The sequence below is a fragment of the Mastacembelus armatus genome, chromosome 13 (assembly GCF_900324485.2).
Source record: "Mastacembelus armatus chromosome 13, fMasArm1.2, whole genome shotgun sequence".
In the NCBI taxonomy this organism is placed as follows: domain Eukaryota; kingdom Metazoa; phylum Chordata; class Actinopteri; order Synbranchiformes; family Mastacembelidae; genus Mastacembelus; species Mastacembelus armatus.
In genome coordinates this window covers 20,119,084-20,136,977 of record NC_046645.1, presented here as the reverse complement: position 1 = coordinate 20,136,977, position 17,894 = coordinate 20,119,084, and the positions used below count along the sequence as shown (strand labels likewise).

The window sequence follows — 17,894 nt, the reverse complement described above, 5'->3', positions numbered from 1 at the left end:
TTCTTGTAATCTATTTTAAATGTATTGCAAATTTTGCTTCATTGGTTTGATTTTGACATGTGAAAAATAAATTAACCAAAAAAAACTTTTAATAGACACATATAATAATAAACATATAATAAACAATAATCCATTATTATAACAAATAAAGGGCTACAAAAATAACAGGATAATTTGTTGATGGTAATTATCTACTTTACTTACACGTACTTAAAATTACTTTTGCTTGAGTAAATGCTTTGTGTATTTATTAAACCGCACTTGCCTCCCATACATGATGTTGCCTTCCCTCCTCCAAAATAAAAGCACTGCCTGTTGGCTATTGAGGTTTGGCGCCCCCGCCTCGCTGTGTTTGTACAACCAACCGCACAAGCAGCAGGACTGAGACACCGAGTATCCAATAAGATCCTTCAAGGAGTTGGCGGCAGCCAATGTCCTACAGCCGGAGCCCCGCACACCCGGTAAACACAGAGATCCCCGCAGCCAAAAGACCGCGCAGTGACGGTGCTATTCGTCCCATTGTTTCAGACGTGCCGACGTACCGCTGGCCTTATATAGCGTTGTGGGGGTAAGCATCGTAAATGTTAATTTATTAACTAAGCGACTAGTACGTGACTCTTATGAATGAAACAGGGGGCTGCGATGTATGTTGCATCCTTTACGCTGGCGTTATACGGGTTTGGCTGCATGGCTGAGCTGGATGTGATGCTAACACAGTGTCCAAACACTGTCATGCTAACCGACATTAGCTGTGGCCATAAATGGTAACCTGAACAAAGTGTGATGAACGACAAAAGATAGCTCCCTCAGTCACCAGGTTATCTGCAGCGTCAGCGTAAGGTCCGCCGCTCTGTCCCCGCTAACAGCCTGCATAGCCCACGGCGATAGGTAGCCGCTCCTGCCATTAAAGCTAACGCTAGCTCGGAGGTGGACGTGGGTTAATCCCGGTGACAGGTGCTGAGGCAGCCCCGGTGCGGTGATGCAGACAGAGCATCTTTCTCCGAGACACTCACTGAAACTTTAAATCAAACAGCCTGCATCACCCAGACAGGCCACTGAGGTGAAATATGGACCCGGTTCACAAGCTACAACAACGCTGGGTGTGTGAGAGCAGTCCGGTAGGAATTGTTAGCAATGTAATCAGCCATTTTAATAATGGACTCTGCTAGCCCAGCTAGAAGGCTAATGCTAAAAGCAAGAGGACACAAAGCAAGAGCGTGGCCATGATGGCTAACAGCTAGCGGACGATCAAAGGCGGTGCTGGCTAATACTAATGCATTCATCCACAAGCCCAATCCGGCTCCACGTTGATCAACGGGAGCTTTGGTATCTCACTGAACTGTTTCTCTCAAGCTCTTTACTGTGTCACTGTGAATGGATACTGGACGTGAAGCGCCTGTAAAATAATGTGTAGTTGAGTGTTGTATTAAGAGACGCATAATGTTGGCCTCTGCATACAATGGATCATCAGTCACCCAAGTTACCCTCCTCCCACCAGCCCATTTAAACAATAGATGGAACTGACAAAACAGCAGGCAGACAACTGACTGTGGGGTTATTGGCCCCTCCCTGTATGAGTCGCCCTGGATACATTTCACCTTGTAAATAAGAAAAGTATACATAGAGTATTTTTTATTTCACTGCACCTTATTTTATTTTATTTTATTTATACTGTTTATTTAGGACACTTAATATATGTTATATGTAACTTGTTCTGTCTATGCTCTATGTTTGCACCATCTCACCAAAACAAATTCCTTATAATGTGAACCCCTCACTTATTTGGCAGTTAACCTGTTTCTGATTCTGATTTCATTCAAAACATTTGTTTTTCTCAATTTAGCGAACCAAGATGGTGAAAGATCCAAAGAAGCCGAGAGGCAAAATGTCCTCATATGCCTACTTTGTGCAAACGTGCCGAGAAGAACACAAGAAGAAACATCCTGATGCCAGTGTCAACTTTGCAGAGTTCTCCAAGAAATGTTCTGAGCGATGGAAGGTAAAATAAATGACCCTCAGTACCTTCATCTCTGTTGAATTGTCTGAATAAAGTGTTGTCTTTTCAATTAAGTGTAACTCTTTTATTGTATAAAGCAGCTTATGTTATTCTATAGACGATGTCACCAAAAGAGAAAGGCAAGTTTGAAGATATGGCCAAGCAAGACAAGTTGCGTTATGAGAGGGAAATGAAAAATTACGTTCCCCCCAAGGGCCAAAAGAAGAAACGATTCAAGGACCCCAACGCCCCCAAGAGACCACCGTATGTGGCGCAGCATTATTTTTTATTTTTTGTTTGGACATGAAATAAATACATTATATTTTCTACACTGACTTATTTCTCCCCCCCCCCCCCCACCTCATCCACAGGTCTGCATTCTTTCTATTCTGTGCTGACTTTCGCCCCAAGGTAAAAGGTGAGAATCCTGGACTGTCCATTGGGGACACGGCAAAGAAGTTGGGAGAGATGTGGAACAGTTCATCTGCAGAGGACAAGCAGCCATATGAGAAGAAGGCTGCCAAATTGAAGGAGAAATACGACAAGGTAAAATGTCTCTGTGTCATTGAAGCTAGAACTGTCTTTGGTTATACTTGTTTCATTGCTGATGGAACCAGGTATTGTTACTTTTAAAGCATGTACAAGTTCTTTGTTGAACAATAAACACGTTTATCATGCTTTCCACAGGATATTGTTGCTTACCGCACAAAGGGCAAAGTGGATTCAGAATCAGCTGCTGCAGCAGATGAGGAGGAGGAGGAAGATGATGAGGGAGAAGAGGAGGAGGAGGATGATGAAGATGAGGATGAGGATGATGAGTAGATTGCATAGGGATGAGACCTGAAATTTCATTTATGCCATATAACCCAAATATACTCAATTCACCATCTTGAAAACAAGTCAGATTGAACAAGAACATGTGTATATTTAATGTTTTTAAGATGTACAGTGTTATTCTCCTTTTTTTGTAAAGTTAACACTACATATCTTAAGTTTGAGATTTTCTAGTGGTAGTTCTTTATCCCTTCCATACATGTAACAATTTAGGAGGATTCCAGATCAGTATAAAAGTAACTAGTCTTTAGGTGTTACAACTCAAAAATGAGATTTCTGAGTTGGTAGTGTATTTTTTTTTTTTCTTTTGAAAAATATTTTTTTATGTGCTGTCCCAATGTCTTTTTATTGTTCTTTGAATACCACTCTATTATCAAATGCAGCTGTCGACATTCAAGAATGTCTTCAATAAAGGTTGTTCTTTTTTTTAAGATTTTTTAAATTATTATTCTTCTTCTTCTAACCAACCAGCCACATGTAACGAATCAAGTACACGCAAATATTTCAAACATTCTGGGTTTTCAGTAAAATTGTCAACAGCAAATAAAATGACTACAGGAAACTTAAACTTTTATTTGATGTTAAAATATGCTTTTGCAGTTTTAGGTCCAAAACCACTGCCAAAATGTTGTGATTTGGAAAGAATGAATGAATCTGTAGCTTGTAGGCTTATTCACCTGCAAATTAGTGTTACATATCTCCTGATTTGTATGCCATCCTGTGCCAAGCTTCCATAACTTTGTTTCCCATGTCTGGTTTTTAATTCTTAGGCAGCATAAGAAATCCAGAAGGTGGCGCCATGATGAAGTAAATTGTGCAGTTCATGTAGTTAAGGGTGTGTGCATGCAAGTGCTGAGCCTTCATAAATGGATACTAAAAAGTGGCAGTGGATTGGCATTACACTATCACAACTTTTTACATTTCATTAAAAACAGCTGCATCTCCTGTCCCATGCTTTACAAATAAAATCAGCTGCTGTTTATAAGATGCACATTTTATTAACAAGAATAACCCTTAAATCATAACACAGTGAGCAATGTCACATTAAATAGAATGGCATTTTTTTCCCCTCAGGAAGATAAGCAAACCTGCTTGTTTCAGTACCTAATGGTATATTTGTAATTTAGGTTTGTATAACATATTTTACAGTGTGTACACTTTATAGAAAATGCCACCAAATATTTAAAATTGAATCTATTCAACAATACACTGCAAACAAAATAAATACTCATATAATAAAATTAATAGTGATAAAAGGATGAATCAATTGTTGGCACATGAACCAAAATAAAATAACAGTTGTGCAACCATTTTGGTCCAAGAGAAAAGTGTTTTTGTGTTGTGCCCTTCCCCAGTAAGCCTCGGCATGGACCTTTTGTGATTCTTTAGTGGGATAGATTTCCCTCTGCCTGTAACTGGAGACACTCACAGTCACAGTGGCCTCACAGTCTCTTAAAGAGGGTTCACATGTCCATTTATCAGTCTGTTCTCAGTGACATTGCCCTTTGCCATACAAAGAACTGCCCTCCTCTCAGTATTTGAAATTTTGGATAGAGTCACAGTGGGCCTCACACAAAAACAGGTTTTTATCCTTAGCTTTCCAGGATGTAGTTAACAGCTAGTGTTTTGAATGGAAACAGCAGTAATCATGGGGGTCCTGTTCTCATGCGGTAACAGTAATTAACAGTAATTCAGTAAACCATGCCTGTAACCACCTAGAGGCAGTGATTCAGTTTTGAATAGCAAACAGAAGCTTATAGTTTTTCTGGTGTGTCAAAAACTAGAGAATTGTAACAACCCCTGTTAATGTCAAATATGTTGGTGTCATGGTTGTTTGGTATCATCTGTTTATCTAAATTTAGTTTTAAAATTCTGTTCTACTGTGTCATGTTAGCACTCTTGAAACCTGGGAATCAGAGCAGCAGTTTTTTCTTTTCTCTCCTTTCACCCATTGAATGACTTCGTTACAGTCTCTAAATGAATCCCCCATCTGACATGCAGCATGAAAAGCTCTTTAAGGAAACTGTTCAAAGAGTCTGTTTCATCGACACTGAGTAACTTCAATAACAAACTCCATGGAAGGACTATAGAACAGGCTGATTCAGCAAAAATATAGTGCTGTATTTCAAGCATGTATTTTTTACTTCATTCTTCATTTAAAAAAGAAACATTGCACTTATGCATTTGTATTTTATATCTACAATTAATTTCATGTGTTTTTATATTTTGAGTTGATTATATGCTTTCATGTTCTTTTGTAAAGCGTGATGAGATCACTGGTGAATCACACTTTAAATAAAATTGAAATTGGAAATTGAATTGACTAATTAATGAAGAGATTATGAGGCATGACTTCATCTGAAACACATATAAACTTAATCTGCTGCATTTCAAGTCCCAAAAGATTTTTTCTGCTGCTGCAGAATTTGCATAGCGTGATGTCAAAGAGGCGTGTCAGTCAGGATTACAAACTGAGGAGATTGCGTAATCACTATGGCTACAGCTTTATAGTTTTCCATTTGTTGGACTTGTGTCGAGGTAATGCTGTGCAGTTTCCAGGACTTCCAGGACTCATCTGTTTTGTTTTGCTTAGGATCTTATTCTGTTACGTAATTGTACACTTAAAAAGTAAACTCTGTGATGGACTTTTCTGGACAATGGAAAAAAGATGCAATTTTTTTGTTTCATTTTCTGGTAAGTTGGTCTTCTGTCTCATGTTGCAACAGTGAAAATGGAAGATTAAAATAACTGATTACAGTTTACATATAGATGCATTAATCACTGTAAGATTTTTTTTAATAACATTAAGGTCACAGTGCATTTATTAAATGTTTCATATGTCATTCTAAAAAAACATTAAAGGTCATACTTTTTTATGCTGTGGTTTCTCAGGTGCTTAATATTGGATCATCTCGTGAACTTTTATCTGGAAATACAGCAAATGTGAGCAGTGAGGGGCAGTTTGCAGATATCATCTTTGGGCAGCATACAGTTCCCTCTTGGTATTATACATCTGTTGATGCTGGGCCTAAGCATCACAGAGTCAGCTTACAGTCTCATAACAGATGGCGAACACAGATGGCTCCCCCCAAAACTGTTTATTCATTTGAAGTGAAAGAAGACACTGGGCCAGGTTAGTCATCTGTGCTGCAAGGTCTTTCTTGCATAAATTAGCCACAAATACATAATGTTTGCTGACAACAGTGAATTTCAGCATTACACTGTAGATTCTTAAATAACATTAAAGTTGTGGTTTTAGATCTATGCTGTCCCCATTTCTAATATTTAGTATAGTTAAGGTATTTTTGTGTTTGTTAATGGTGCCATATGTTTTCTTTTTACTCCATAGTTAGTAAATTACCCAGTAATTATGCATTACTGAATGTGTTGACAGGAACAGTTGTGGGAAAGGTGGAAACAGTTTTGGGAAGTCTCACGCAGATCACATATTCAGTGCAGGAGGATGATGGCGAGAACCTGTTCCTCCTCAACCCCTTCTCTGGGGAGTTCCTATTATCCCGCAGCCTTGATTTTGAAGCACAAAGATTCTACATTCTCACTGTGGTAGTGCAGCATGGGGATTCACAGGTGTCAAGTATCAGGGTCTATTTCAATGTGCTGGATGTGAATGACAATGCCCCTGTTTTCAGTCAGGATACTTTTTATGCATCATTGCTTGAAGACACACAGGTTGGCACCTGCTTCCTGCCCTTGAATGTATCGGACAAAGATGACGGTAAGTGCAGAAAATGCATCTGAAATATAACTTGAGCATTTAGTGGATCCAGTGTTTTATAGCTTCAGTGGCATTTCCTTGGAAAGTGGAGCTTTAACCTTTTCTTTAATTGGCTGGGAAAACATGTAGGACATGAAGCCATTTAGTCTGCAGTCTCAATGTTCAGTTTCCTGAGGTTCCTGCCACACTTTTGATGTACATGTTTGAGAACTACTCCCTCCAGTGGCCAAGACACAGGCCTTGCATCTGCTGCAGGCTAATGAGCATGAAAGAATCATGCTGTTGGTAAAAATGTATAATGTTGAGTAAATCCACCGTATAGAGGATGAGACAGTGTATATAAATCCACAGCTGAATGCCAATTTTCACATTTAATTAAGGTTACATAATTAGAATTATTAGAAAACTATATATAAAATATACAGTGAAAATTCAAGTTTTATGAATTCCAGTTTGTAAATTAAGCCTATTATCTCTATGTGAACAGTTTGTCATCTATTCATACTTTATATTTACTACTTGTTTTATAAATAAAATGATTTATTTTCATTGTTCATCCTGTTTTTATATCTGATTTGCTGAGGATTTTTTGGGTCTATGCAATTATTTGGGGTCAAATCCATAACATTCCTGTATGTCACAGTTCAGCCAATGTTATAATGGATGCGATAGGCATGTACAGTAGAATTTTTTTCAAAAGTAATATATTTTCTATAGTTACAATAAGCCTCACCTCTCAATTAATTTTAGCAATAAAAAGGATAGGCGTAAAATATATTACCCACCTAATTAGAGCTGTAAGTGGCAAAATCAATCTTCATTGTGAAGGAAAGCATGGATGACTGAAAAAATGTAATTATTAATCACACATTTCTTGGCTACTCCACAGTATTTAATAAGTGAAATCCAGACATGAATCTCTGAATTTATTTATTTGTGTGTCGCTGTAAATATTGCCTGTCTGATCTAACATTTAGTAATAAGAAATATTCATCACCTTTCTTGATGTGTGCATTCGTTCCTTGATTTATACAGTGCACCAAACCACTGCCATTAGGATACGCCATCATTTGTGATAACATCGTGCGTTATATTTTCTCTGCCAGGTGACAATGGAGACTTGAAACTGAGAATGGTTGGTCGAAATGAAGAGAGCATTTTCTTCATAAACTCTGCTGGTAGTTTATGCCTGAATGCAGAGTTAGACAGAGAGAGACATTCCTCCTACAATCTGACTGTGACTGCCAATGACTGTGCACAGCCTGTGTCTTTACAGCTCACCAGCACAGCACATGTTATTGTGGTGGTTAATGATGTCAATGACAACGCTCCATTGTTTGTGTCAGCCAAAAGTGTCAGCATACCAGAAGACACTGCACTTTATTCTGTGGTAATGACTGTACATGCCAAGGATGAAGACACTGGATTAAATGGGGAGGTTTTATACTATTTAAACAGCACTTCTGATTGCATGTTCAGCATTGAAAATAGAAGTGGAAAAATATACCTGGAGAAAACATTAGACAGAGAACAAGTAGATACTGTGACTATTACAATAACAGCAACTGATAGAGGCTCGCCCAGGATGGCAACTACTGTGGATCTCACTGTGTACATTGAAGATGTAAATGACCATGACCCTGAGTTCTTACAAAGCACCTACAGCTTAACAGTTGGAGAGGATGTCCCCAGAGGAACAAGCATCTTACAGGTTCAGGCTCATGATCAAGATATGGGAACAAATGGACAAGTGCAGTACATGTTGACCCAGGCTGGTCCATTTGTAGTGGATGTGGTTCGAGGTGTCCTCACAATCATGGAACAGCTCGACAGAGAGAAGGACTCAAACTACAGCTTAATCATAACAGCTGTAGATCAGGGGAACATACCCAGATCTGCTACTGCTGCTATCAATGTTACAGTGTTGGATATCAATGACTTTGCACCACTGTTTTCTTCAGAAACACTGACCATAGACATCATGGAGAATGAGGATGATCCATCTCACCTTACACACCAGGTACTGGTGGGTCTCACTAACTTAAGAGTTTAACAAAAGAAAGTTTTGATATAAATTTCTTGATTTGCCACTTTTTATTTTTTCACCAGGTCTCAGCTTTTGATGAAGATTTAGGGGCCAACAGCCAGCTTACTTATTACATACAGAAAGGAAATAGCAAGGGTTTGTTCTCCATCACTCCCAGTGGTACTTTTCAAATTTTACACAGCCTAGACAGGGAGAAAGAATCACAGTATATCCTCACAATCATTGCTGTTGATTCAGGTAATTAGGTCTAAAAAAAATTACATGATACTATACTGAAAATGATATTCTGCACAGATTGTTACCTCAAACAATTGCTTCAAACAGTTTAACAAATGTCATCTTGTCTTTGAAGGATTGCCACCTTTGACAGGCACTCTTACCATACTTATAAAAGTGCATGATGTCAATGATAACTATCCAGAGTTTACTGAGAAAGTCTACAACACCATAGTGCCTGAGGACAGTCATGCAGGCACTGTGTTTGCCATGATAACTGCATCTGACACTGATGAGGGTGACAATGGGGAAATAAGGTAAAGTCATTTAAAATAGAGTGTAATATCTGTCAAGCTGCTTTGCAGAATTAAGATTTGTTTATAATGTATAACTATAAATTGCTGCTGAAGTTTCACATTTTTGTGGCCTGCTTGGAATCCAGTGCTTGTTGTGTTGTGTTTCTCTTGGACAGAAGCCTAAAAATAGAATCAGTTTTTCCTCTATTTCTTACACTGACTATGCTGCAGTTGAGCAACTGAGAGTCATTCTAATCACTCTAGACTGCTATAGACAATATGGTATTTATATTTTTACATTGCTAAACACTGTAAAACACTGTAACTATAGTGTTTGTTCCTTCAGGTATTTCATGGAGAACACTGATGTACCTTTTGGCATTGAGGAAGCATCTGGAGAATTGTTTACGACCAATTTCCTGGACAGGGAAATGGTAGCTATTTACAGGTTTACAGTGATTGGTAGTGATAAGCATCACACTCAGCCTTTGTCAAGCTCAGTGATTGTTACTGTACTTATTGGAGATATCAACGATCACTGGCCCCAGTTTATAAACAGCCCCTATGTGGCCTATGTGCCCATGGAAATGGCTCCAGGTGAGATTTTAACTCAATGTATTTTTATCTGGATTGTGCAGCCTCAGCATCATTGAAAGTCATTTTATTTTCTTTGTTTTTGTTTTGTTTTCCTACAGGCACAATTGTTTGTGCAGTAAGAGCAACAGATGGAGATACTGAGATAAATGCTGAACTACATTATTCATTATACGGACAAAGTTCAGATCGATTTTCCATTGATCCTTATAGTGGCACTGTGTTCACTTCAAGTGCTCTGAGTAGAAAGGAAGATATTATTGTCAATGTGCATGTGGAAGATGCTGGAGAAAATCCAAAATTTGACATCACCACCATCAGTATCAGGTTTCAGAATATCTCTGAGTTTCCAGAGATGATTGTGGATGTTCTGAGTTATTCCCTGCCTGAGGATGCACCAGTGGGAACATTAGTAGCTGTAGTATCCGCAGTGAGTGCCAGAGCTGACCCTATCTCTTTTTATCTAGCTTCTGGAAACTTTGAAGACGTGTTTCATGTAGAGCAATTAAGTGGAATGCTGACAGTGGACAACCCTCTGGATTATGAGAACAAAAAGGAGTTTACTTTGTTGATAGAAGCCAGAGACTCTGGCTTGCCACCCTTCTCATCATTTGCAGAAATTCACATCAACATTAGTGATGTGAATGATAACTTCCCACAGTTCACTCAAACTGAGTACACCTGTGAGGTTTTTGAAAATTCCCTGCCATCCTGGGTTTGTGATGTTCTTGCCATTGATGCGGATTCTGGCAGTTATAGCATTGTGCAGTACAATATAATAGAAGGAAATACCGCTAATTTATTTACAATTGACCTTGAAAGTGGTTTATTGAGCACCACTGCAAGTTTGGACAGAGAAAATATCCCTGAATTTAATTTAACAGTTGTAGCTGCTGAGCTAGACAACTCTCTTCATAAAGACAGAGCAACTGTTATCATTGTGGTTTTAGACAGAAATGACAATGCACCACGTTTTTCACAGATTTTTCTCACCAACATCCCTGAGGATACCCCTGTTGGACATACAGTTATACAAGTTACCTCAACTGATGAGGATACTGGTACCAATGCAGTTGCTAATTACTACATAACTGACCAAAGTGATGATATGCCATTTAATATTGACTTCATCTCTGGCTACATCACTGTTGAAAGGCTTCTAGACAGGGAGATGCAGGATCATTATATTGTGAAAGTAAATGCAAATGATTCAGCATGGAGCATAAGCACAGATGTTACTATAGTTATCACAGATGTCAATGATAATATACCTGTATTTACTGATAATTTTTACACCACTGTCCTCCCTGAAACAAAAGCTAAAGAGGTTTTTGTCATTCAGGTTTTTGCTACAGATGCAGATATTGGACGAAACAGAGAGATTTTGTATGTTATTGAACCTTCAAATGAGGAGTTTTGGGTGAACGTTTCCTCTGGTGAAATCTATACAAAGCAAGTATTGACCTTACATAACTATCCTTTTAAAATATACACATTTACAGTCATTGCTTTTGATTGTGGCAGTGTTCCCCTGTACAGTAACACCTCGGTCACAGTAAAATTAGAACCATATAATTACTACCCACCCATGTTTCTGCCTTTCCAGCCTTATATTGCAATCCCATATCACATAGCTTTGGGAACTGAAGTGGTCCAACTCACAGCAATAGATCTGGATGTCAGCAATAGCAGTGCTAATATAGAGTATGCTTTGAGTGGAGGTAATGCATCTGATTTTTTCTGGATTCAAGCTGAAAATGGAAAAGTAACATTAAATCAAACTTTAGTGGAGAGCATAAATTTGTATCTCAGTTTAATAGTTGTGGCAAAAGATCAGTCCTCTCGCTCTTTATCATCACAGATTGAAATCACTTTTGAAGTTACTGGAAGGAATCAATTTTCTCCAAGCTTCAGAGAGCCAAATGTCTCCTTCTCTATCCCTGAGGATTTGCTAGTAGGATCCGTAATTGGAAAAATTCAAGCAGAAGATAGGGATTATGGTCCCAATGGTGCCATAACATACTCCATTACTTCAAAAAATCAATATTTGCCTTTCTTAGTAGGAGAAGCCTCAGGTCTGCTAACATTGATAACAGAGCTTGACTTTGAAAAGGAAGGTATTTATCATCTTCAAATTAGTGCCACGGACGGTGGCTGGGTTTCTAAAACCACCAAGTTAAATGTCACAGTCATAGTTATGGATGTAAATGACAATCCTCCAGCTTTTTCATCTTCTGAGTATGTCACCTCAGTGCCTGAAAACTCAGAAATTGGAACAAATGTCCTTGATGTGAAGGCTGTCGACGCTGATTCAGGTACAAATGGGCAAATATATTTCTCTCTTATTGCAGGCCATGTGGATAAATTTGCAATTGACTCAAGAAGTGGCACAGTCACTACTCTGGATGTCTTTGACTTTGAGCGAGAGCAGATCTTTGATGTGACAGTCAAAGCCTTAAACACTGGCAGTCATAGTTTATTTAGTTTGGCACATGTAGTCATACACATCTCAGATGTCAATGAATTTGCACCTACATTTAAGAAAAAAGGATTTAACTTCTCAGTATTTAAAAATGTGCCTGTTGGAACTAGGATAGGAAAAGTAACAGCTGTCGATTATGACAGAGGCTCTGAAGGTCGGGTGTTTTACCTGATGTTTGGCCAAAACAAAAATATGGTCTTTGAAATTGAGACATTTTCTGGAGAAATATACACAACTAGCAGTTTAAGGAAACATGGCAACAGTAATGTAGTTTTCAAAGTTCTAGCAAAGAACTCTGGTATTATTGCTGGTATGGATGTAGATGAGACTTTGGTCCAAATCAGTGTGATTGACACAAATGATGCACCCATGTTCACCTCTGCACTTTATTTGGCAAACTTGAGAGAAGACAGTCCTGTTGGGACGTCTGTGGTAACTGTGAGTGCTCTGGATCAGGATTCTGTCTTAGACTGGCATCGTTTCTTCTTCAGCATTGAAAGTGGAAACAGAAACTTTTCTTTTGCTATCGATCCAGTGAGTGGCATAATTTTAGTAAACTCTCCACTTGATAGAGAACTCTGGCCAGTTTATAATCTGACTGTTATAGCCATCGATAATGGCTCTCCACCTGCCACAGGGACTACCAATGTCATTGTGTCTATTGGTGATGTCAATGACAATGCTCCCAAACTCACATTAACTGAGGCTCAGGTAAAAGAAAATCAACCTGAAGGCACTATAGTGGCTAGATTAGATGCATATGATTCTGATTTGCCTTCAAACCAGAGACCTTTTATTTACTGGTTGGTAAATTCTTCATCAGAGAGTGTCTTTTCCCTGACGCCTGATGGAGTTTTAGTCACCACAAGGCCCACTGATCGGGAGCAAATGTCTGCATATCGAATTCTGGTGGCTGTCAGGGATGCAGGGATTCCTCCACTGTCATCTACAACTGTGTTCCATATCAATATTGTGGACGAAAATGATAACCCTTCACTGCCGAGAAATATCTTCATTGAAGTGAAATACTTTGGCAGTTCTTTCCAGGGAGGCATGATAGGTAATGTCCATCCTGAGGACCAGGATGAGGCTGACACATTCAGCTGCAGCATTAAAAGTGGGCCTTTAAACATGTTCATGATACCAAATGGCACATGTGAGCTGTGGTCTTCTCCTTTTCATGGTGAGGCTACATTTAACATTACTATTGAAGCTACAGACCAGCTTCACTTCCCAGTCAACAACAGCATCTATATTAACTACAAAGGTTTCACCAATGCTTCTGTGGACAGCTGCATATTGTTCTATGTGTCATCATCTTCAATTGAAGAGTTCTTGTCTAATAAGTATTTGAGGTTTGTGAAAGCTCTGGACAGTCTGTTTAACCTACAGGCCTCTAAGACTCATGTATTTGGAATCAAACAAATTGGCAGTGAAATCCTTCTCTTGGCTGCAGTCAAAAATTACAATGGTCAGTATTTTATCAAAGAGGTAGCCCATAGGATTGCTGTTAGACATAAGATATTACTGGAGGCTCAGAGCAATGTATTGATTTCCCACATCACCAGTGATCCATGTCTCACCAGCCCTTGTCAGAATGGGGCAATATGCAACAAAAATATCTACATCAACCAGGAGGTTGCTGTCCTGGAAAGCTTGGCTGTCATCTTTGTGTCACCAAAAAAAGAGGTTTTTAACTGTACTTGTCCTGTCGGCTACACTGGGACACTCTGTGAAGATGACACTGATGAATGTGAAGTGAATCCCTGTAAGAATGGAGGCACCTGTGTGAATACTGCAGGAAGCTTCTACTGTCATTGTCAGGATGGCTTCTCTGGCTCTGTTTGCTCTACTGATGTGGATGAATGCCTGAAGGTGAAGTGCCAAAATGGAGGAACTTGTATTCACTCCGCTCAGGATGGATATCACTGTCAGTGTGTGCCTGGATTTGAAGGTACACTTTGATATATTTAAAATGTCACATTATTCTGCTTGGAAAGAGGCCAGAATCTCTTTCAAGTGTGGGAATATTTTTTTTTTTTTCCAGGGAAATTGTGTGATCAGTTCATAGACCACTGCAAATCAGCCCCTTGTGGTCAGGGCAGCTGTGTCACTTCACAGATAGGATTCTCTTGTCACTGTCCATTTGGTAAGATTAACTGAAAAAAAAGAAAGAAAGAAATGTGTTCATTTACAAATATTGTATTAAAATGTACAAAAATGATGCTTCATCCTTATTTTAGGACTCAGCGGAATCCACTGTAAGGAACACAGTTATGGCTTTGAGGAATTGTCCTTCATGGAGTTTCCCCCATTAGATCGTAGAACTAATTTAATCTCCTTCGAGTTTGCGACAGTGCAGAGGAACTCTCTCCTCCTCTACAACCCTGGAGGATCATCCAGTGGGGAGTTCTTTGCACTAGAGATACTGGATGGAGCCATGCATTTCTCTTATGACCTGGGCACAGGACCTGTGAGGCTGAAGACGAATAAGCAAGTGGCAGATGGGCATTTTCACAGCATCACTGCCAGGAGGATTGGCAATGTGAGTTTTAAATACATCAGCAGAAAGTCAATGAGACAGTAGTTGCAATGGGAGAACTGTGTCTGAGAAGACTAACATAGTGCTATTTGCATTTAACAGATGGGTTCTTTACACGTGGACAACTGCACAGATATTGAGAACAATGGTTTTTGTTTTACCCAGAGTGATCACAGTGGCTCAGAGAGGTAGCAGTGAAACAATCACTAGCCAGTTCTTTATTACCTCTCTTTTTAGCCTTATCTCAACAAAATTATGTCTTTAACTCCAATCAGGACACTAGATGTTGGCAACAGCAATATGACATTTGGAGGATTGCGGACAATTGAATTTATTTTACTGCATTCTACTCATATAAAAACCCATGACTTTGTTGGATGTATTCGAAACATTTATGTTAATGGCATCAGAGTGAGACCTTCAATGGCCCTTGCAACATATAACATCCTTGATAGGTGAGCTTAATTAATATAAAAACATGTTTTAGATAAACTGTTTTTTTCTTTAATGCAGGACATTTATCTTTCAACATGTGTTGTATACTGTATTTTTTATTATGAAGGTGTCTTCGAGCCCCAGTGCCACCATGTCAGAGCAACCCATGTAGGAATGGTGGCATATGTCATGATCTGTGGTCTGACTATTTTTGCGAATGCAAACACCCTTTTACTGGAAGCAAATGTACCAAAGGTAAATGGAGAATATATACATAAAATATTTACTCTATATTCTTAGCAAAATAAGCCATTTCTTTTTTCTTTTTTTTTTGGCCTCTTTCATTAATCTCCTTGATTTCTTTGGGTGGTTCTTAGCTTCCAGTCACTTTTTCCAGTATTGCCAGTTTATTCATTATAGTTTTCCTCACATTGCTAATTGTGGTCTGTAATAGAGGGGGTGGTAGTTCAGGTCCAATTTCAGGTATTGGTTGTTCTCAATTCAAAAATTGTTCTTCTGGCCAATTTTTTGCCTCAACCGATTTTTTAAATAATTATGAATTAAAGAAAATGTTTTTCAAATTTTTTTAACAGAAATTTCAGAGGATCTTGCAGTGCGATTTAATGGGAATGAATACATTGAGTATGTCATCAAGGAAAGCTTTAAGAGAGACTATTTGCTGAAACACTTGCATGATGAAAAAGAGGGTAACACCAGGGGCCAAACAGTAATTAATATCAGGTTCAAGACTAAAGATAATGGAGTGTTGATATTTGTTCTCAGACAGAAAGGATATTTCATGCTTAAGGTAGGTGTAAAACATTTTTATAGAAATATTTACACATATTCTATTCATGTTTGGAGTGTAAAACTATTTTTTCTAATTCAGATAAAGGACAAAAGGCCTGTGTATGTTTCCAAAGATACTCTGTTGGGACACATGCTAGAGTTTACTGTGGACTCTCCAGTAACAGATGGGGTTTGGCATGTCCTCTCCTTGTTCAGCAATGGACAGATTGCTTTTCTCCATCTGGATGGTAAACCCGTCTTGAATATCACTGACCAAAATATGGAGCTAAAGCCTGTTACTGTTGAAAGGATTGTTCTTGGTGCAACTCTGACAGGTGACTCAAAGCTCCAGCAATCAGGTGAGATTTACAGTTAACACTGCTGTAATCTCTCACCTGTCTTCCTCTCAGCTGAAGAGGTTTCATTAGTTAGGTTGTCTTTTTGATGTGGGAAAAGAGAATTGAGTTTGTGTTGTGTTCAGTCCCTTTCCTCTTCCTTCTTTATAACACCCATGTTTTCTCTGTTTTTGTTTTTGTTTTTTTTAAACACTGAACATTGATAAAATTGTCTTCATTCTTTTTATGACAGGGTTCACTGGATGTGTGCATTATTTTAATGTGACTGGTTACAATCTGCTTGTCAGCGAACCCAGCATAATGGCAGATATCTGGCCGAGCCCAACTCTCATGCAGTCCAGCTGCAGATCTCCAGATGTCTGCTTCCCCTCACCCTGCTCTGAAGAAGACACTTCCAAGAGGGGTTGTCTTTATGCACCATGTCAAAACCAGTGGAGGTGTGGACTTGCTATGCAGAACCAGACCTGCATCTGTTTACATAATGTCTCTAAACACAGTTGTGATATCTGCATCTCTACAACACAGAGCAGTGATCAATGCTACGAGGCACAGGGTAGTGTTCCTCTGTGGCTCATAGCTGTGATTCTTCTTCTAGTCTCCATCTTGGTGATTATAGGAATGCTTCTTGCATTTTATCAAATCAGGCGGCAGAATGCAAAGTGTGTGAGTGATGGCTTTCCACAGAAAACAGAGCAAGGAACGGGAAATCTTGCATTTTGCTTTGACGAAAACAGAGCACACACAGGTGCTACAACAGCAGAACATGATGCAGTGAGTGCTGATCAGCAGAGATCAATTGTAGAGTTTTACTGTGATTCAAATCTGTCAAGTGGTCAGCCAGTGCCAAGCAGTGAGCTAGAGTATTGTGAAATTGGCAGCATCTCTAGTGCATTTAATTCAGATGCTGCATCCCTCAAGCTCAGCTGGCACAAGCATTTGTACAGCACTAAGTGTGTGACAGCTGATTCTAAACAGTGGGGAGATTTGAAAAGACTCTTAGCTGGATGTAACAAGGAATGTAACAGCGAAGGGAGTGCAAAAATTCCAATGAAGCAGCAAAATATGGCTTCTCTAAACCATCAGTTGAACACCACATTTGATGAAGAGCAGTCCCAGACTAGTCTGCCTTGTTACATGAAGAGGTTCCTACAACCAGAGGTCCTGGAACCTGTACAATGCCTCACTTTTGAAGAAATTAGCAAACTAAACACTTCTCTGGGTCAAACAATGTCACCCAGAACATCCCCTGCCTCATCTGACAGTGAAATAGACAACACATTCACCTGCTCAGAGTTGGATTATAGGCCGTTTTCAGTGATCACCTCCAGAAAATATATACTTGACCAGTCATCCGTGTCAGCATGCAGCTTAAGAAAACAAGATAATTTGTCTGTTAACACATTAGTCAAACAAAACTATTACCCTGCTGCATGTCAGCACGAAGCACAAAGTACTTTCTCAAGTTTGTTTGCACAATGGGAAAAATGTTTAAATATGCATGTAACTTTTACCAACTATGCTCCTGTATTTGAGGATATTGCACATCTTCCCATTGAATTCAGTCAATGCTG

The 17,894-nt window shown here is 39.0% G+C and overlaps 1 protein-coding gene across 2 annotated transcripts; it reads left to right on the top strand.

Moving 5' to 3' along the window:
- Window positions 1-345: 345 nt before the first annotated feature.
- On the top strand, window positions 346-3,261 carry hmgb1b (high mobility group box 1b). 2 transcript variants are annotated; one of them, XM_026299172.1, is made up of 5 exons: window positions 346-461; window positions 1,844-1,999; window positions 2,115-2,260; window positions 2,368-2,542; window positions 2,684-3,261. In XM_026299172.1, the coding sequence occupies exons 1-5, from the start codon at window positions 432-434 to the stop codon at window positions 2,816-2,818; spliced, it is 642 nt and encodes a 213-aa protein (XP_026154957.1). In that variant the 5' UTR covers window positions 346-431; the 3' UTR covers window positions 2,819-3,261. The 2 variants fall into 2 exon arrangements, with proteins under 2 accessions (XP_026154957.1, XP_026154958.1); XM_026299173.1 differs by having other exon boundaries at window positions 430-568.
- The last annotated feature ends 14,633 nt before the right edge of the window (window positions 3,262-17,894 follow it).